General features: G+C 35.2%; 2 protein-coding genes across 2 annotated transcripts; one reads left to right on the top strand and one right to left on the bottom strand.

Moving 5' to 3' along the window:
• Positions 1-4,752: 4,752 nt before the first annotated feature.
• Positions 4,753-6,657, top strand: LOC136231165 (photosystem II reaction center PSB28 protein, chloroplastic). The gene is made up of 2 exons (XM_066020456.1): positions 4,753-4,909; positions 5,959-6,657. The coding sequence occupies exons 1-2, from the start codon at positions 4,834-4,836 to the stop codon at positions 6,420-6,422; spliced, it is 540 nt and encodes a 179-aa protein (XP_065876528.1). The 5' UTR covers positions 4,753-4,833; the 3' UTR covers positions 6,423-6,657.
• Positions 6,658-6,910: 253 nt separating this feature from the next.
• On the bottom strand, positions 6,911-9,214 carry LOC136231164 (subtilisin-like protease SBT1.2). Its single transcript, XM_066020455.1, has one exon. It carries the CDS (start codon positions 9,212-9,214, stop codon positions 6,911-6,913), a length of 2,304 nt encoding a protein of 767 aa, XP_065876527.1.
• Between the last annotated feature and the right edge of the window lie 8,023 nt (positions 9,215-17,237).

The following is a 17,237-nucleotide window of genomic DNA, read 5'->3' as shown; positions in this document are numbered from 1 at the left end:
GCTTTTGTACATGTAAAATCGAGTTTTCTTTTATATATTTAAAAAAAAGTTTCTTCTCACCAGTCATGCGAGAAGCAAGCAGACGACAAAGTATTAATTTCTGGAAATTAATCTTGGACGGCTGAACTCGAACCTAATCGCAAGATTCTATGGAAAGAAAGATAAGAATTATCTTCGAGATTAAAAATTGGTTGAGTCGCGTATTTATTATGAATTACAGGCTTAAATCACTATTTGGATATCGATTGATCCAATGAATCTTGTCATTTTGATCTATCCAAAATTTTATTATTTGGCCACTGAACTATCCCAATTGGTGAAATTTCAATCCAATTTGGATGGAAACTTAATAGAATTATTGACATATGATGATATTTTGATAACTAGACTTGATAAATTTTAGTTTAGAGATTTTTTTTCTTGTTTTAATCTCATTAATTATTTGGGTAAATCAACTTTAAAACGTACGGCATATCAAGCCCATATATTAAAATATCATCACATATCATAAGGAAACAATTTTATCAAGACTTCATCAAAATTAAGTAGAATTTCATCAATTTGAATAGTATATGGTCCAAATGTGACCAAATGATAAATTAGTGGCCAAATATTAAAATTTTAAATAAATCAGAGTCTAAATAATATTTTATACCAAATTACAAATTGTAATTTATAAGTGCATTTCGTCTTGTAATTAAAAAAATGAAAAATTTAAAAATCACTACAATAACAAAATAATAATTTATACATTATTTCCAAATATGAAAAAAAAAATCCAGAAAAAATCAGTATAGGTGTTGTCAAAAGAAAAAAAAATAAGAGAAAAAATGAACTAATAAATGTTGATCCAAAGAATCATCAAAATTGAGTGAAATTTCATCAATTTAAATAGTTTATGGTCTAAATGTGATTAAATAATAAATTAGTAGTCAAATATTAAAATTTTAAATAAATCAGAGTCTAAATAACATTTTGTATCAAATTACAATTTATAAGTGAATTTCATCTTATAATTTATTTAAAAATAAAAAAGTTAAAAATAACTACAATAACAAAGTAATAATTTATACATTCGTGTTGTCAAAGAAAGAAAGAAAAAAGTAAGAGAAAATGTGAATAAAAAAATGTTAATCCAAGGAATCGAACCTTCACCCTTATAAACATCTCCACTATATCTTTACCATTCAACCTAGCAGTATCTTTTGTTATATATTTAAATTTATATACCTTTTAACCATAAATTTTTTTAATAATTATCAAATTTTAAAAAAATTATGATCGGAGGCCCCCGTAAGTCGGAGGCCCTAGGCGGCCTCCCCCTAGAGCCGGCCCTGAACGTTAATAAGTTGATCCAATTTTAAAGATCAATAAAAAAACTAAATTTTTTATTTATAGAATTTTATGTTTTTTGCTTTCAATTTCAAAATAGAGTTGGAGATTGAATGTCTTTAAATTTAAAAAAGTATTTGAATTTTTTTTAATATAGAATATGAAACTTAAAAGGATTTATGTGCGTTTTATATTTTCTCTCGGATCGATGAATGTACAGACGTCGTTTCTAGGAAAATGAGGAGGGAAGGAAGAAGCCGTGAAAATCAACGTAGAAAAATTTGGAGATTACAGAATCGAACAAGAAAATTGTGACTGAGTATTTAGAGCAAGACGAGGATGTTGGTGAGGATTTGGTGGAGGCATTAGAGGAGAAGAAGGTTGAACTGATTTTTTCCAAAAGTCGAGGAAGATCGTGAAATTGAGAGTAGTAGTCATGGGGTTTCGGTTTTCAGGAAGGGGAACTCTCAGACGTTTCTCCACAAAAGGTTGATGGTGTGTCTTCGCCTAAGAAGAAGAGTTCAGAGTAGAAAAATGAAAAGTGATAGGAATAAGCTTGGTTATGCTTCTGATACTCGCGCTCGGAGGAATGCTCTTTTAATAGAGCTTATGAAAATCCTTAAGATTGATATTATATAATACACAAAATATTTAGAATAATCTATGTGAGATAAATATTGAGAGCATGCAATATTCAGAAGTAATAAAGGCAAGTGAGGAAAAGAGGTTATTCAACACATTTATACTGGTTCAGCCATTTTGCAGTCTGTGTCTTTCCTTATTTTGGTGATGGAGAGAGTTGTGTAACTGAAAAGGTCTTCTGTCTTTTGAGCTTTTACTATAAATGGAACACCTGATTTGACTTCTTGTTATGGGCTTCTGGTTCCGGCTTCTAGATCTTAGACCAGTTTCGGCCTGGACCTTTAATTGCATAGCCTTTTTATTACTTATGCATTTATGCTTCTAATAATGTTAACACTTAAGAAACATATTAGCCATAAAACATAATTAATTTAACTCTAAATTTTAATACCTCGGGGAACTTATTCCTTAATTGTGATTTTTGTCATAATAAAAAAACTTAACAGAAATTGTGTTTCAACAATTTCTCCCATTTTAATGGTGACAAAAATGTTCAGAGGAAAGAATATATTTTACTTACTCCCCTAGAATTGATAAACTTACTTAGGTTCTGGATACTCCCTTATAAGGGTTGAGCTACTGAAATTTGCTAAAATTGACAACAGTGAGAAGGGTTAAATCGTTCAATAGCAAAATCGGTTCAGAGCTAAAACAAATTAATTAGTATCATAGGCATAATTATATCAGAGCTTAATAAGAGTAATCATCAGAGGTTAAATGTATCAGAGATGGAAATAATTATCAGAGCTTGATGTAAGTTTAGAGTTTTAAAATACTTCTTAATCATTTATCAGAGCATGACAACATGACACAATATGTTTCAAAAGCTATAGAATTTAAACATACGAGTAAATAATTGCAATCAGAAACAGAAGCATGTGAATTGAATGGATATTGAACTTAGAAACTTGTAAATTGAGATATAAAGCTAATTAACTTATACGCCTAATACAGTAACCTAGAACCTACTTAGAAGATTTTAGAGGTCTAGGAGCAAGTTTAGGATTGTGGTTCTTGCTTAAGGCTTCTTCCTGATATCATAAATAGTGCAATTGAGGGCCTAACACTGACAAGTTGGGCTTTGAAACCATGATTGGGAGATAAAAGTTATTCATACTAACCAAGTTATTGATTGGATGTTAGAATCATTGACAACAAATTGATGAAACTTCTACTAAATGCTTTCTTGATAAATAGATGATGTTGTAGGCTGGTAGTGGTAAATAATAGGAACATACACTATCGCATCAGTGCAGAATATGTTAAGGAAGAGAAAGCCTAAAGTGGCTTGGGAGAAATTAGTCTGGATCCTCCCCCAATTCCTAGAATGTGTTCTGTACTCTGGTTTATAATGCAAAAAGATTAGTGGTCAAAGCTCTTTTTCATTTTAATTTGGTTCCAGATGATTGTTGTGTGTTTTGCAACAGTTCCATTCTTTTAAAGCGATACAAAATTATTTCTAACTTAGCAGTTAAGAACAATTATATCCTTAATGTCGTAAATGGTGCAATTGAGGGCATAATGCGGAATCAGGTAATTGTCAGGACTGGCGCATAAAAATATCAACCCTGAACATTCTTATGCCTTATCATTAGTACACTTTCATGTATAGTTCAACCTCCCGAATCTGAAGAGGGTGTCATGCTGCTTCACATAGCTTTTACTTCTATGATCACTCCTCCTAAGGACATGGACAATATTATTCAGGTGGTGTCAGATTTCAAAATGAAATGAAATTGTTAGACCTGATTCTCCGATACCCTCATGGCTAAAAATAATTCTTATGGTTTTTGATATTTGACAAGAATAATAAGAAGCAAAGTCTAGCTCAGCGACGAGGGGCTGGGACATCAAGTGGAATTCAAACATTTGCTCTTTCCTAACAAGTTGGGATTTGAGATCGTGATTGGGAGATAAAAGTTATTCATATGTAAAATGAAGGGAATCAAGTTATTGATTGGATGACGAATTTTATATGTTCTTTTCTCTAGGTCATCATGAATGTGGTGCGCCTCCTGATACCTCAAATACATTCTCTTTGAAGATTATTGTGGTTCTTCGATGAGTAGAACCGTTCGTTCTTAGTTTTTTTTTTCTTTTTGCTTTCCGGGCATTTAAGCCCTCCTTTTAACAAAAAAAAAAAAGACATGGTTGACTAAGTTATCTTATTAGTCATGAATCCTATTATCTTCATTGCACATATGTGTTATGTTATCAATTATCAGTAATGTATTAAAAACTATATACACATGTGAATTAAAAAAAATCTAAATATTTCATCAAGTTTAAAAAGCGATTCTATTTCTAAATTTATTTTGAAATCACAAAAACGGAAAAATTATATATTTTTTCTAAAGAAACTAATAACAACTTGGACAAAATATGACAATAAAATATTTTTGTTTTTTTAGTGATATGCAAAATTGATCAAATTTTTCAACTTTAGACCTTCAATCATACCATTTTTTGTGATGTTAAAGATAAAATTACTCAAAAAAAAAATATTTTTCTAATGTATTCGTATTTAAAATTTATTATATTTTAAACATTTTGAAATATAAAGAATCGAAAATTCTCCAACATAATTGTTCATGGTATTTGTCCATGTAGTTATGGGTTGGGAAGTGGGTTTGGATAAGCCCAAAAGCAAAATAGAAATATGAAAGGCCCAAATGACATAAATATGCCACGTGTGAAGTGCCAGGTATGGCTGGTGCAGAGAGTAGCAATTATTTATCTGTATTGCCAGTTGATTGAGATACTAAGAATGTTTGGCTATCCTTGTTACACACCATCCCTTCACTCTTTTCCTATAAACAAAACAAAACCCCCTTTTCATCTTCACCTCTCCATTCTTCAATGGCTGTTTTACAATCTCTTGCATTGGCTTCTCCAGTCTCTCATTCTTCTTTGCTGCAGCCTCGCTCTTTCTCTGGTACCTTTTTCAATTTCAATTTGCATATGGCTTCTTCAATTGTTCTTACCTTTGATTCTTGGAATTTAAAGTTGTGTTTTTTTTTTCCTACTTTGTAATTAGGTCAGTTAATTAGTGTAATACTAATGCTCGTTGAGTAATGTTTTGGGAATTTCAGTGATTGAAGCTTTATGTTATGGTAAATGTGAGGACCTGAAAAATCTTCTGCCTCTTGTGCAGTTATGACATAGCATTCAAAATTACTAGCATTAGGCTAGGGCAGAATTTGGAATTTGAAGGCTCAGAGGCATATATGTGTGCTACTTTCATTACATGGACTTAAGATGAGGGTTGAGTTCCTAAATTCTAGTAAAAGAGGATACACCGTTTGTTTATGATGAATTCGAATTTGCTAGGTGATCATGGAATTTGTAGTTGAAAAAAAGCATGGACAAGTCACACTGTGCTTAGTCTTATTCTAGTAAAAGTGTGTTTATGTTGAGAAATTTAGCCTAACCCAGCCCGAAAGGCCAAAGCGCGCCTCAAACAGGAGGACTGCCTATCTCTCATAAAAATACACTTATATGAGATTGCCTCACACATATAAAAGTGCATTTTGACTGGTTCTGATACCAGAAGCTACTCCAAAAGATACCTCAAAGGGGAGGTTCGCCTCACATTGACGAATGAAATATTGTATCTCTAACTAGTCAATATGAGATACCTAATAGTTTCAATTCCTCATATATCTTACTGACATTGACATAGAATTAGATAACAAGAAATAAGGCAAGTTTTATCTTTCCCACTTTTGCAACAATGATGTTTGTCCTTGTGAAAATAACAAGATTGGAATTTGGTTACTTCCAAGATGATTTGGATAGTTTAATCATATTGACGGTAGGAAACTAAAGTTCAATCGGGATTGATATAACACGAATCCTTTTTTGTTTTCACTTCATCCTAATGTTAGTGACTTGATGACACAGTTATATAACTGAAAAGATGGTGATCTTATATCACTTTAATCTGCTAAGTAAAAGACCACTAATGTCTTCATTTTTTTGCAGGCTTAGTATCTTCGCCTATTCATCAGAGTGCCCGGTCAGCATTCAATGGCCAATCTTTGCGCCTACAACATCCACGGTTGGCTTCAATTAAGCAGAAACCATCAAGATTTATCACAATGATGGCCAAACCAACAATTCAATTCATCCAAGGAACTGATGAACAGACAATACCAGATATAAGGCTAACCAAGTCAAGAGATGGTACAAATGGCATGGCCATTTTCACCTTCGACGAGCCTTCTGTTTTTGACGCGTCCGGTGAGCTTGGTGATATAACTGGTTTTTACATGATTGATGAGGAAGGAGTTCTCCAATCAGTTGATGTTAGTGCTAAATTCGTAAACGGAAAGCCATCCCGGGTTGAGGCGAAATATGTCATGCGGACTCCAAGGGATTGGGACAGATTCATGAGATTCATGGAGAGATATGCTAATGCAAACGGTTTGCAATTCGTTAAAAGTTGAGGCAGTATATATTCTTCACATCTCTCTTTGTTTTGTATCCATCACATCTCTCTTTTAACAAATTTTGCAGTTCTTACTGATGTATGATTTCCACTCTCCATTTTTTTAAGATGTCCAAATGAGATAGCTCATATTATGTACACCATTTTCTTTTCCTCCATTAAAGCTCTCATTACATGTTCAGAAGAACTTCATAGTTGCTTCATATCTAGTAATTATTCAGTTGTTTGGTTTAGCTCTTATTACATACTCTTTGCATTAGGCCAACTCATGCATTACTCTGTTTCAGTAGGAAAAAAAGAGGGTAAATTTTATTTCTTTGAATAAATCAAATTAAGCAGCTGAGCTCTTAACTCAAAAGTCATCTTAAACTAGAAATTTAACTTCACTAAGCTAAGTTCCTTCACCAAATATGAGTCCACCATCATTTCCACCGAATCGCGAACTAGAGTATCTAGTTCATAACCATCAAGGATTCTGTAACTCTGCTAATGCTTCCATGTCACAGAGATGGGACTTCTAACTTTATAAAGATTATTTTGAGAGTTCACCCATGTTAAATGCCCCTGTCCAAAGCTTACTCTTTCTCTTTGCATTGTCTTCCTTGTTATGAACCATACTCTATAGCTCAAACTTTGGTTTAAACGCTTGAAAACTAGTCTTTGAGGCTTTACTTTGACTTTGACTCCCTCCGGAGATTTTACTTCCACTGAGTAGATGGAATTAGGACTCCCTACATTCGTTAATTGCCTTCTGATCATCTTACTTCTCATTCCATGCTTGAAACTGACTGAAATTGAAGGGTAATTGAGGCTGAAACCCTTGTTCACACGCAGTAGTTCGTTGCAGCTTGCATTCCTGTGTGTAATGGTGAAAATTTCTGATCTTGTATATCCAAGTGTGCATAGATGAGTAACGTAGTTGTCTGGCCTGATATCGTATATCAGTCCCGGATTTATTGCTCTTTCTGGGTTTATATGTCCAGAACCGATTGCGAAAAGTCCTGCTGGTTTGTTACCATCCATGATTGGATTTCCAGAATGGTCTGTTACATCTGCAGTTGTCATTATTGCTGACTTTACAGCAGCAGGAGTCCATGTTGGGTGAGCAGAACGGATCAGGGCAGAAATTCCACTAACATGGGGACAAGCCATGGATGTTCCTGACATAACTGTGAAATTTACCCTTCGAGGATCGTCCGGAAGGGCTGTGGGGCCTAAGTTTTGCGGCCATGCTGCAATGATGTTTACTCCAGGTGCAATTACATCAGGTTTGAGGATTGAAGGGTTGGTTAAACTTGGTCCTCTAGCTGAAAACTGGGCTACTGCTGGTGCCCTGGATTTCCCTATGACAGTTCCTCCGAATATGATTCGAGCTCTCGGTTTACTTGTAGAGTTTATGTAATACTTCAAGCGTACTGCTTCGTTGAATCCGATCAATGTTGCTGGCAATACATGAACATCAACTGAGTCTTCCTCAAGATTGATCTCTGTATTGGCTAGAATCATTGCAGCTCCGCCAGCTTCCTTCACAGCTTGACCTTTTTCTGCCCTTCCGTTGACACCTCGATCACAAATCACCATTTTGCCGCGTACTTTCTCCCTGGGAAGAGAGCCTCTGAAGCAAAATTCACCCCCCATGTCCCCGCCAGTTACGTAAACAAGTTCAAGCTCTCTTACAGTGTTTGCAAACTGGTTTCCTGGATACATGGATTCTCCGTACAGATATTGCCCGTTATTCAGTTGAACTATGGCAGGAAATTTTCGGTCAAGTGTGCTTGCGCCAACGGTAGCTATCCATGGAGCTTCATTGGCAACAGAATTTTGAAGAGGCCCGTTGTTTCCTGCTGCACATATAACCGAAATTCCATGCTCTATTGCTCGGAAACTGCCAATTGCAATGCTATCCGCAAAGAGCGGTAACGGAAAGCCACCCAGAGACAGTGACAGGACATCAACTCCATCTCTAATTGCTACATCCATTGCAGCTAAGATATCTGAGCTGTAGCAGCCATTGACCCAGCAAACTTTGTACACGGCAACATGAGCGCCAGGCGCCATTCCTCGTGCAATACCAGCTCCAATACCAAGCACACTTGCCATCCGAACTGAAGTTCCTGCTGCAGTGGAGGTCGTGTGAGTCCCATGCCCATGAGAATCTCTCGGCGACAAATATTCTTGAATAACATTCGACGATGAACTAGACGCTGCCACACGATGACCTTTAGTGAAGAATCGAGCTCCAATGAGCTTCTTGTTACAGTTTGAAGCATTAAAATCTTGCCCATCTTGGCAAACTCCTCTCCATTTGTTTGGAACAGGAGGCATCCCCGCATCATCAAAGCTCGGACTTTCAGGCCAAACTCCAGTATCAAGAACTCCAATTATCGTTCCGCGACCAAATTTAGCCTTATACCAAGCATCCCCCTCACTTGTAGGATCTAGTCCAAGGAACTTGTAAGAATAAGTAGTATGAACTTGGAGCCTCCTGTCAGGCCTAATTGCAATAACATCAGGTAACTTCTTCAACGACTCGACCTCCATCTCAGAGAGCTGAGCCGCAAAGCCTACCATAGCAGACCGGTAAGAATAGAGAAGGCGGGACGAGAAGTCTTCCTCAGACGAGACAGTCTGGCGAAGAAAGGAGAGATGCCAATCAAATTTGGAGGCGAAAGAAGCACTCGAAACACCATTCGGATGGAGCTGAACTATGTAAGTTGGGAGAGTGAGTGCTTGATGGAAAACAAAACTGATGATAAGAAGGGAAAAGAGAAGACATGTTTGAGGTTCCATTGAATAGAAAGTTGGTGTTGAAAGTGCATGATCTTGGAAAGGAAATGCAGGGTATTTGAAGGGAGATGAGAAGTGGGTACAGAAGTCTGAGTGAAAGAAGAAGAAACTCGTGAAATAGGAGAGCTCTTCATCACGAGGATCCTTTGTTTGGAGAGAAGCTCTGAAAATGGGTTAGTTTCCATGGAGGAGCTGAAGGAATATAGCATCACGAGATGTGATTTGGGAGCTTTAATAGAATGAATCTATGTTGGTCCTTGTCCCAGGAAGACATTAAATGCTACTAAGTTTCAAAAGTGCATTTATTTATTTATTCGTACGCTCTAATGGCTCCAATCTTCCCCGTGCTTCCTCTCACTCTAACATTTCGATTTTCTCACTGTCCTTTATTGCACAAATATATTCATGGGATAAGGCCAAATTTGAGCGTACTGAAGTGCATATTTGACTCTAAGCTAAATAGACCAAATTTAACCTTAATATAGGATCAATTTTAGTTTTGGAAAATTTTGAAAAATCAATTTATTGTGGTATCAGATCTTTCAAATATCAATTTTACTAAAATATTTAACGTGTTATAAAAAACTTGTTAAACTGTTAACAATTAAGTCCGCTACATACAAATTAATCACAACTTTTATTATCGATGTGTCTAAAATGTATATTGCGTTATTAATATAGTTACAAATAATCAACAAATTTTTTTTGTAAAACTGCTTTAATTTATCGACAAATTTATTTGGAAGGTGTGATGTGACAGTTAAATAACAGTCAAAGTAGTTTTTTCAAATTTTCGGTAACGTAGGGTTAAAATTGAGATCTTACTTGGAAATTATGGTTAAATTTGTACAATTTCATATGTTAATTGTATGGTCAAATTTATCTTTATCCCTATATTCATCAAGATCAATGTAATAGCTCTGTTTGGTAAAAAAAAAACTTTTTGGGGTAAAATTAGATGTTTAAGACACTTTAGATGTTTTGACTAGTCAAATCTCTAATAGTATTGTTTGGTGAATAGAGGTTTGAAGAGCTTATTGGATCCAAAAAGCTAATTTTGAAAAGACTCACCTTTTCAATTAGCTTATTGCTCCATCTCTTTTTATAGACATTTTTACCCCTAATTAATATTCTTTAATTCCAAATAAATGTTTTACTATGTACTTATTTATCATTTTACACAAACAGCTATTAGCAATCAGCTAAGTTTTACTAAACAAGTTCACACAATCTGATAGTTAAATCAGCTAATAAAAAAGGTAATCAGCTAACAGCTAATGTAATTAGCTATCAGCTAATTGCCAAACATGACCAATGTTATGTTTGAATTCTTCAAAGACAAATTACAAAATGTATACTAGATGTCATAATTGAGGAATAATTTATAAGTGTTTCATAGTGTCAGATAAATTTATCTAAATGTCACATCTGTTGGGTTTTTTTAAAAACTATTTTTTTTTCTTGAAATGAATAACTGAAAATTTTACAAAAGTAAAAATAAAGCTATGATATATATTAGGATTTAAAACCATGATAAAAAAAATATGTAATTGTTTTATAAATGTAAATAAAAGGTGAAATATGATTTTTAATGTAATTTCCTCTACATCTATTCATAGGTCCAAATATCTGCTTGGCCTGTCCAGGTCCACATCCAATGGGCCGGACTTGGATAAAGAGAATTAACATGAGACTCAAACATGGTTCAGGTTTGTTAAAACTGACTTATTTTTAAAGCGAGTTTCAGATTTATAAAAAAAATAAAATAATAAGATGGGCTAATCAGTCCTAATATGTCCTATTAATATTAATTACTTCTTTGTTCAATATTATTTATCATAAAGAGAAATTTTTTTTATTGTTTCATATTATTTATTACTTTATATTTTTAAGATAATTTTTTTCATATTCTACGCTTATTAATAATTTTAGCATGAATTACTCCTTTATCATTTAGGTTTTTAAGGTGTAATTTAATAAATATTATGAAAAATGAGAATTATTAACAAAAAGAGAAAAATAGTATTTTTATCTGTTTTCTATAAAATTAATGTATCAATCATTTTCTTAATATATGTAATTTGGTTAAATGTTACAGATATTATGAAATAAAGAGCGTATTAAATTTAGATATTTATTTTTAAGTATAACTTTTTTTTTACCAGAAAATAGGTAATCATATAGATGGTGGACTCGCGTCCATTTCAATAGTGTTCACAAGCCATTCCGGCACAACAGTTGAAAAAAAATCGCTAGCATTGGAACATGCAAGCCTAGCTACCAAATGAGCTGCATTGTTCGCTAAACGAGGAATAAAAGTTAATTTAAAATGTGGGTTGGATCCTAACAATACTCGACAGTCCTATATAATCATTCCGAACTCAGATATATCATGTTTTCCCGCTAGAATAGCATCGACCACAAGTTTAGCATCAGACTCGAACTCAATAGATGTATAACCCATATTAATAAGCAAAATCAAACTTGTTCGTATAGCAAGGGCTTCAATAATGCTAGGTTCTTTGATACCTGGAATAAAACTGTTGCTGCAGAGTAAGAAAGTACCCTTATCATCTCTGATTACCGCGCCCATGCCGCTGCTCTTTGATTCTTTGAAAATTGCACCATCGATGTTACATTTAACAGAACCTAGGTTGGGTGGCCTCCATTTCTGAACCGGAGCCGATTGCCTCATAGGCCTGATGAACGAAATCTCTTGGGCTCCTGATACAGTATTGCTGCGCGAAGCCGGGTGACACCTTGTTCCAGCTCCATACCGCGTCTGATCGGTGCTAAGCGACACTAGACGCTGCTGATCAGGAACGGGACCGAGTGCCGTCGGTTGTGTGTTGCGGAGGCCATGGTGCAGCTGCCCCTCCCTGCTTTGCGACGATGCCGCTACTGGTTGTCTGGATGGCTCTTGTTGTTGGTATGTTGTCCAATCATGAACCGCCTCCAAGCTGGTACGCCAGCTAGTATCTGCCGGCCACCTCCTCATGTGCCAAAGAACTCTGTTTCTGTGGTCCCATATTGCTTTCAAAGCACATCATGTTCTGACAATTATCTCCTGGTTTGAGCCACATAAAGCTTGCAAGAGCCACTCTGCCAGGTTCGAATTGTCCACAATCGGAGAAGGAACACCTGCAATTCGCCAAATATCACCTGCAAAACAACACTCAGTGAATAAATGGTTATCCGTCTCCTCCTACTCCACACAAACAGGAAATTCGATTGTAATAGGGACTCTTCTCTGGGCCAAACGAGCTCTAGTTGGTATACACTTCGAACAAATTCGCCAAATAAACTGTTTCAGCTTAGGGGGAATCATCAACCTCCATAATTTCTTCCAACCTTCCTGAGCCCTATTAACATCACCCAAACCCATACCAGCCAGATAGCCTGAATGCACATTATAGTGCCCATCCTTTGACCAATGCAAGATTCTCACATCTTCCCCAACATTGTATGGCAAAATAATATCACTGATGGCTTGCACTTCTATTTCACTGAAGCACCCATTCAATCTCTCTATATCCCACCCTCTCCCATTCTCCAATAATAGGTCATTAACTGTCAAGTTTTCCAATCCAGGGACTAAAAAGAAATTTATGCAAAAGCCCTCTAAATTAGGTACCCAAGCATCCTCCCAAACTCTAATAGATCTCCCATTCTCCACCCTCCATCTAATCCCTTTTCTCAGTATTTTAAGACCTTCCCATATACTTCTCCAAACCATACTAGGATTATTGCCTAATTTAGAGGAAAGTAAGTCATCCCTAGGAAAATATTTAGCTTTGAACATTCTACTTACTATAGTATTTGAGAACTTTAGCAATTTCCAACCCTGTTTACCTAACATTGCCAAATTAAACACATGTAAATCCTTAAAACCCATCCCACCTGAATCTTTTGGCATACATAGTTTACCCCAACCAAACCAATGAATGTTTTTCCTCCCCTCAGGTTTCAAGCCCCACCAAAAGAAATTCATTAATTTTTGCAATTCATCACAGATAGATAAAGGTAAAAGGAACGTACTCATACAGAAAGTTGGCAAGGCCTGAGCCACAAACTTTAGTAATACCTCTTTCCCCGCCTGGGAAAGGAATTTAAGGCCCCACGCACCAAATTTCTTTCGCAGCCTATCAATCAGAAAGGTGAAAATCCGACGTTTGGAACGTCCAATAAGAGAAGGCAACCCTAGATAGCGTCCCGTGTCTAGAGGAATGCACACCCCCAAAATCGTTTTAATCTCGTTTCTCACACCCTCTGGCGCATTTGAGCTGAAGAAAATTCCAGATTTGTTCAGATTCACAGCCTGCCCTGATGCCACTTCATATTCAGATAGAATTTCCATCACCTTTTTAGCCTCAGTTGCGGATGCCCCAAAAAATAACAAATTGTCGTCTGCAAAGAAAAGGTGTGAAATTGTCGGTGCCCTACTGCAAATCCGACATCCTGAGATAAGCCCTCCACCTTCGGCTTTCCTTATTAGTTTAGATAAGACTTCAGCACACAGGATAAATAGGTAAGGTGACAATGGATCTCCATGTCTTAGACCCCTTCCTGGGATGATCTGATCAGAACTGTCCCCATTCACTACAACTTTATACTTCACTGTTGTGATGCACAACATCATCCAACGGACCCAGATTTCGTGAAAGCCCATCCGAGTTATAACCTCTTTCAGAAATTCCCAATCAACTCTATCATAAGCTTTGCTAATATCAATCTTTAGGGCAACCTGGGCATTCTTCCCTCTATTCAATCTTTTCATGAAATGTATACTCTCAAAGGCCACCTGAACATTGTCAATTATGGATCTGCCTGGGACAAAAGCAGATTGAGTATCTCTAATAATTTAAGGGAGGATCTTTTTCAGACGATTAGCTAAGGCTTTGGCAATTATCTTGTAAATGACATTGCATAGAGAAATAGGGCGAAAATCCTTAAGCATTTGAGGATTGTCAATCTTTGGTATAAGGACAATTGTGGTGTCATTGATCCCATTAGGGAAATCTCCATCCTGGAGCCATTTTGCACAAGCAGCACCCAATTCCACTCCCAATGTGTCCCAAAATGCTTGAAAGAAACCAAAGTTTAGCCCATCAGGACCAGAGGATTTATTAGGACTCATTGAAAAAAGAGCTTGTTTGAATTCCTCCAATTCAAATGGAGCAGTAAGAAGATCGTTAGTTGGAGCGTCAATGAGTGTGTCAATTACCTGAACCGTTTCACCCCTAACCAAATTCGAAGCAGAGAAGACGGTCTAAAAATAATTATGTGCAAGTCCTAACATCGCAGCCTGACCCTCGGCCACTCCCCCCAACTCGTCAGTCAAAGATGCAATAGAATTCTGTTTAAGTATAACTTTTACTTTTTTTTATTACTTATATATATATATATATATAGGTGGATTTGAGATTTGATTTATAAATTTGAGCTCGACTTGGTGCAAGTTCATTAAAATTAACAATGGGTTAGGTTAAATTTAGACTGAGCATTTTTAAATAAAGTTATTGGACCTAATCCACATTTACCGATAAGCAAGTCTACTAGCCATTAACAATTTTGTTGTGATCATGCGAAATTATTTTATATTTTTAACTTATAAAAAAAGTAAAGCAAAAAAAACCTATAATTTGATTTTTTTTTTTTTCAAACACGGTCATATGATTTAAAAACTTGCAAATAAGGATTTTAATAGGTTGAAATACATAAAAAAAAAAAATTATTGCAGTTGCTGTTTATCCTAATAGGAAGTAGTTTGAAGCAATTAAAAATATTAATTTGCAAATTCACCCATATATAAGATTCGACTTTACAAATTCACTAAATCACAAGTATTTTTTATTGTAAAATTAATTCACATGTCATTTAACCGCAAACTGCATAAGTTGTAGACTCATTTTTACAAGTATTTAAACCGTGGGACTGTATTTGCAAATTGATCAAACTATATGTATTTTTTTACTTTACTTTGTTAGTTTTTTTGGTGTATACTTGTATTTATTTTATATTTATAAATTAGGTACGATGATTTTATTCTAGTGATTGCAAGCTTCGTCTAGTGTGATGGTAAAGGAAGTTCGTTCTTCAACTCCTAATCTTGAATCAGAGAAAGCTCAAACGACGCGAACATCTCTCATTCCATGGTGAAAGGTGATTTTATTCTATAGCTTTATTCTACATGTGTGATTCATAGGAATTATATGTTTCTGTGCTTTAAATCAAGTTTTCCACCGTTAAAGCACGTTCAAAAATCCGTTATTCCAGACTTAGCCAATCCTCACCCTTCGTCTATTGTTATTTTGTTTCTCCCGACGGGCCGAGTTCAGGATCTCCTTCTGACTGATGGATACAAGGGACTCAACTTTAATTCTCTATATTCCTAATAGATTCAAACGAGTTGTAGACTCATAGTTTTGGTCACCCATTACAGCTCGATTAGGAAACTTAAAACGACCCGAAGATCATGAATTGCATTTGGCGGCTTATGTGTCAATGCTGGCTAACTCTTAGCAATCTGTCACAATGCTTTTTCTAGTATCTACAATCCTGTTTTTTCTGAAGTTCTAGCTATTAAAGAAGGTCTCATTTGGATAGAGTCTTGCAATTTGAAGAAGGTGAAACTTCAGTCAGATTATTTAGTTGTTGTTCAAGCTATCAATCATTCGGAGTTAACTCATTCTTCTTACTTGATTGATGTTTTTTCTTGTTGTGTTACTCTTTTGATAGAATTAGATCATGGCTCTATCTCATTTGTTAGGCATTCAATGAATTTGGCAGCTCATTCTCTAGCGAGAGCAGTCACTTCTAAATCTGTTCACGGTGTATCGATATTCTTTTAGCTGATTTTGCTTAATAAAATTGTTTCTTAAAAAAAAAGGGGGTCTTTAGTACCTTTATTTCATTTCAATTTTCAACTCTTTGGAATTCACCAAATTTCTGCAAGGCTCTCTTTAATCTTTCGTTTCTAATATACAAAGGAAAATGATTTATTAATAGAATTCAATTATACTTATGTGTATGAATTCTTTTTCATATGAAACTATGGGTTAATTGCATCCATATCCTCCAAGTATTGGAAATGAAAATTTTCAATGTTATAAAATTTCATTTATGAAAAACTTATCCAATTTTGGATTTGATTTTTCTCGTAGTTCTTTTATTCAGATTTTGGCAATATCAGTCACAGTCACTAGAATGGAAAAGTAGACGACATGTGAAACTAACTTTTTACATGGATTAAATTTTAATGTTACCAGAACCAACCGATTAAACAAACCTGATCCGCACTAAAAATGGATCAGGTTCGGGTCGACTCTTTTTTGGCATAACATGTCATTTTTATTTTTAATCCACGTAAAACTTGTTTGACGCATCGTCCATATGTACATTCAAGTGATTGCTATGGTCAGAATTTGGTCAAAACTACTACAGCAGTTGTGTTCACATGGACCCTGATGACCACGTAAATTTGATCATTCACCATTAGATTTAGGCGGATTAAAATCCTAAGGTGGAGATTCAAAATATCCTAAGACTTATATTTAATCCGCCTAGATCTAACGGTGAATGGCCAAATTTACGTGGTCATCAGGGTCCATGTGAACGTAACTGTACTACTTGGTATAAATCAAATTGCAAAGTTGGATGGTTTTAAGGGGTAAAGGCCTTTTCTTTTTGAGGTGATTGAGAGGACCACATAGTTTATTTGGGTTGGACTCTAATGCCAGAATGTAAATCTCAGTTCTTACTTATGCATTTTTTCAGAATATCATAATGTTAATTTATTGTACCCAAATAGCTACAGAGCTTCATCTTATTCATATATGCCAAAAAGTTATACCTACTAGAAACATACAAAGACAAAAAAAAATGTGATACATCTCAAATGAATGCTAATGAGTAAAATACAATTATTTTATTCTAAAAATGGCAACTTTCACATTACTATAACCGCATATTCACAACAAAATCATATCCTCTGTAATTTTTACCTTTCTTTTAGCTGATACAGGAT

This window comes from Euphorbia lathyris, chromosome 5 (genome assembly GCF_963576675.1).
Source record: "Euphorbia lathyris chromosome 5, ddEupLath1.1, whole genome shotgun sequence".
Classification (NCBI taxonomy): Eukaryota; Viridiplantae; Streptophyta; class Magnoliopsida; order Malpighiales; family Euphorbiaceae; genus Euphorbia; species Euphorbia lathyris.
Note: the sequence above shows the minus strand (reverse complement) of the source record. Positions and strands in the feature narration are given on the sequence as shown.

Bases quoted from the DNA above. Each gene is read 5' to 3' on its own strand.
- LOC136231165 (XM_066020456.1), top strand. From the start codon at position 4,834: ATGGCTGTTTTACAATCTCTTGCATTGGCTTCTCCAGTCTCTCATTCT. The intron at 4,910-5,958 runs GTACCTTTTTCA...ATTTTTTTGCAG, and splicing joins GCAGCCTCGCTCTTTCTCTG to GCTTAGTATCTTCGCCTATT.
- LOC136231164 (XM_066020455.1), bottom strand. From the start codon at position 9,214: ATGGAACCTCAAACATGTCTTCTCTTTTCCCTTCTTATCATCAGTTTT.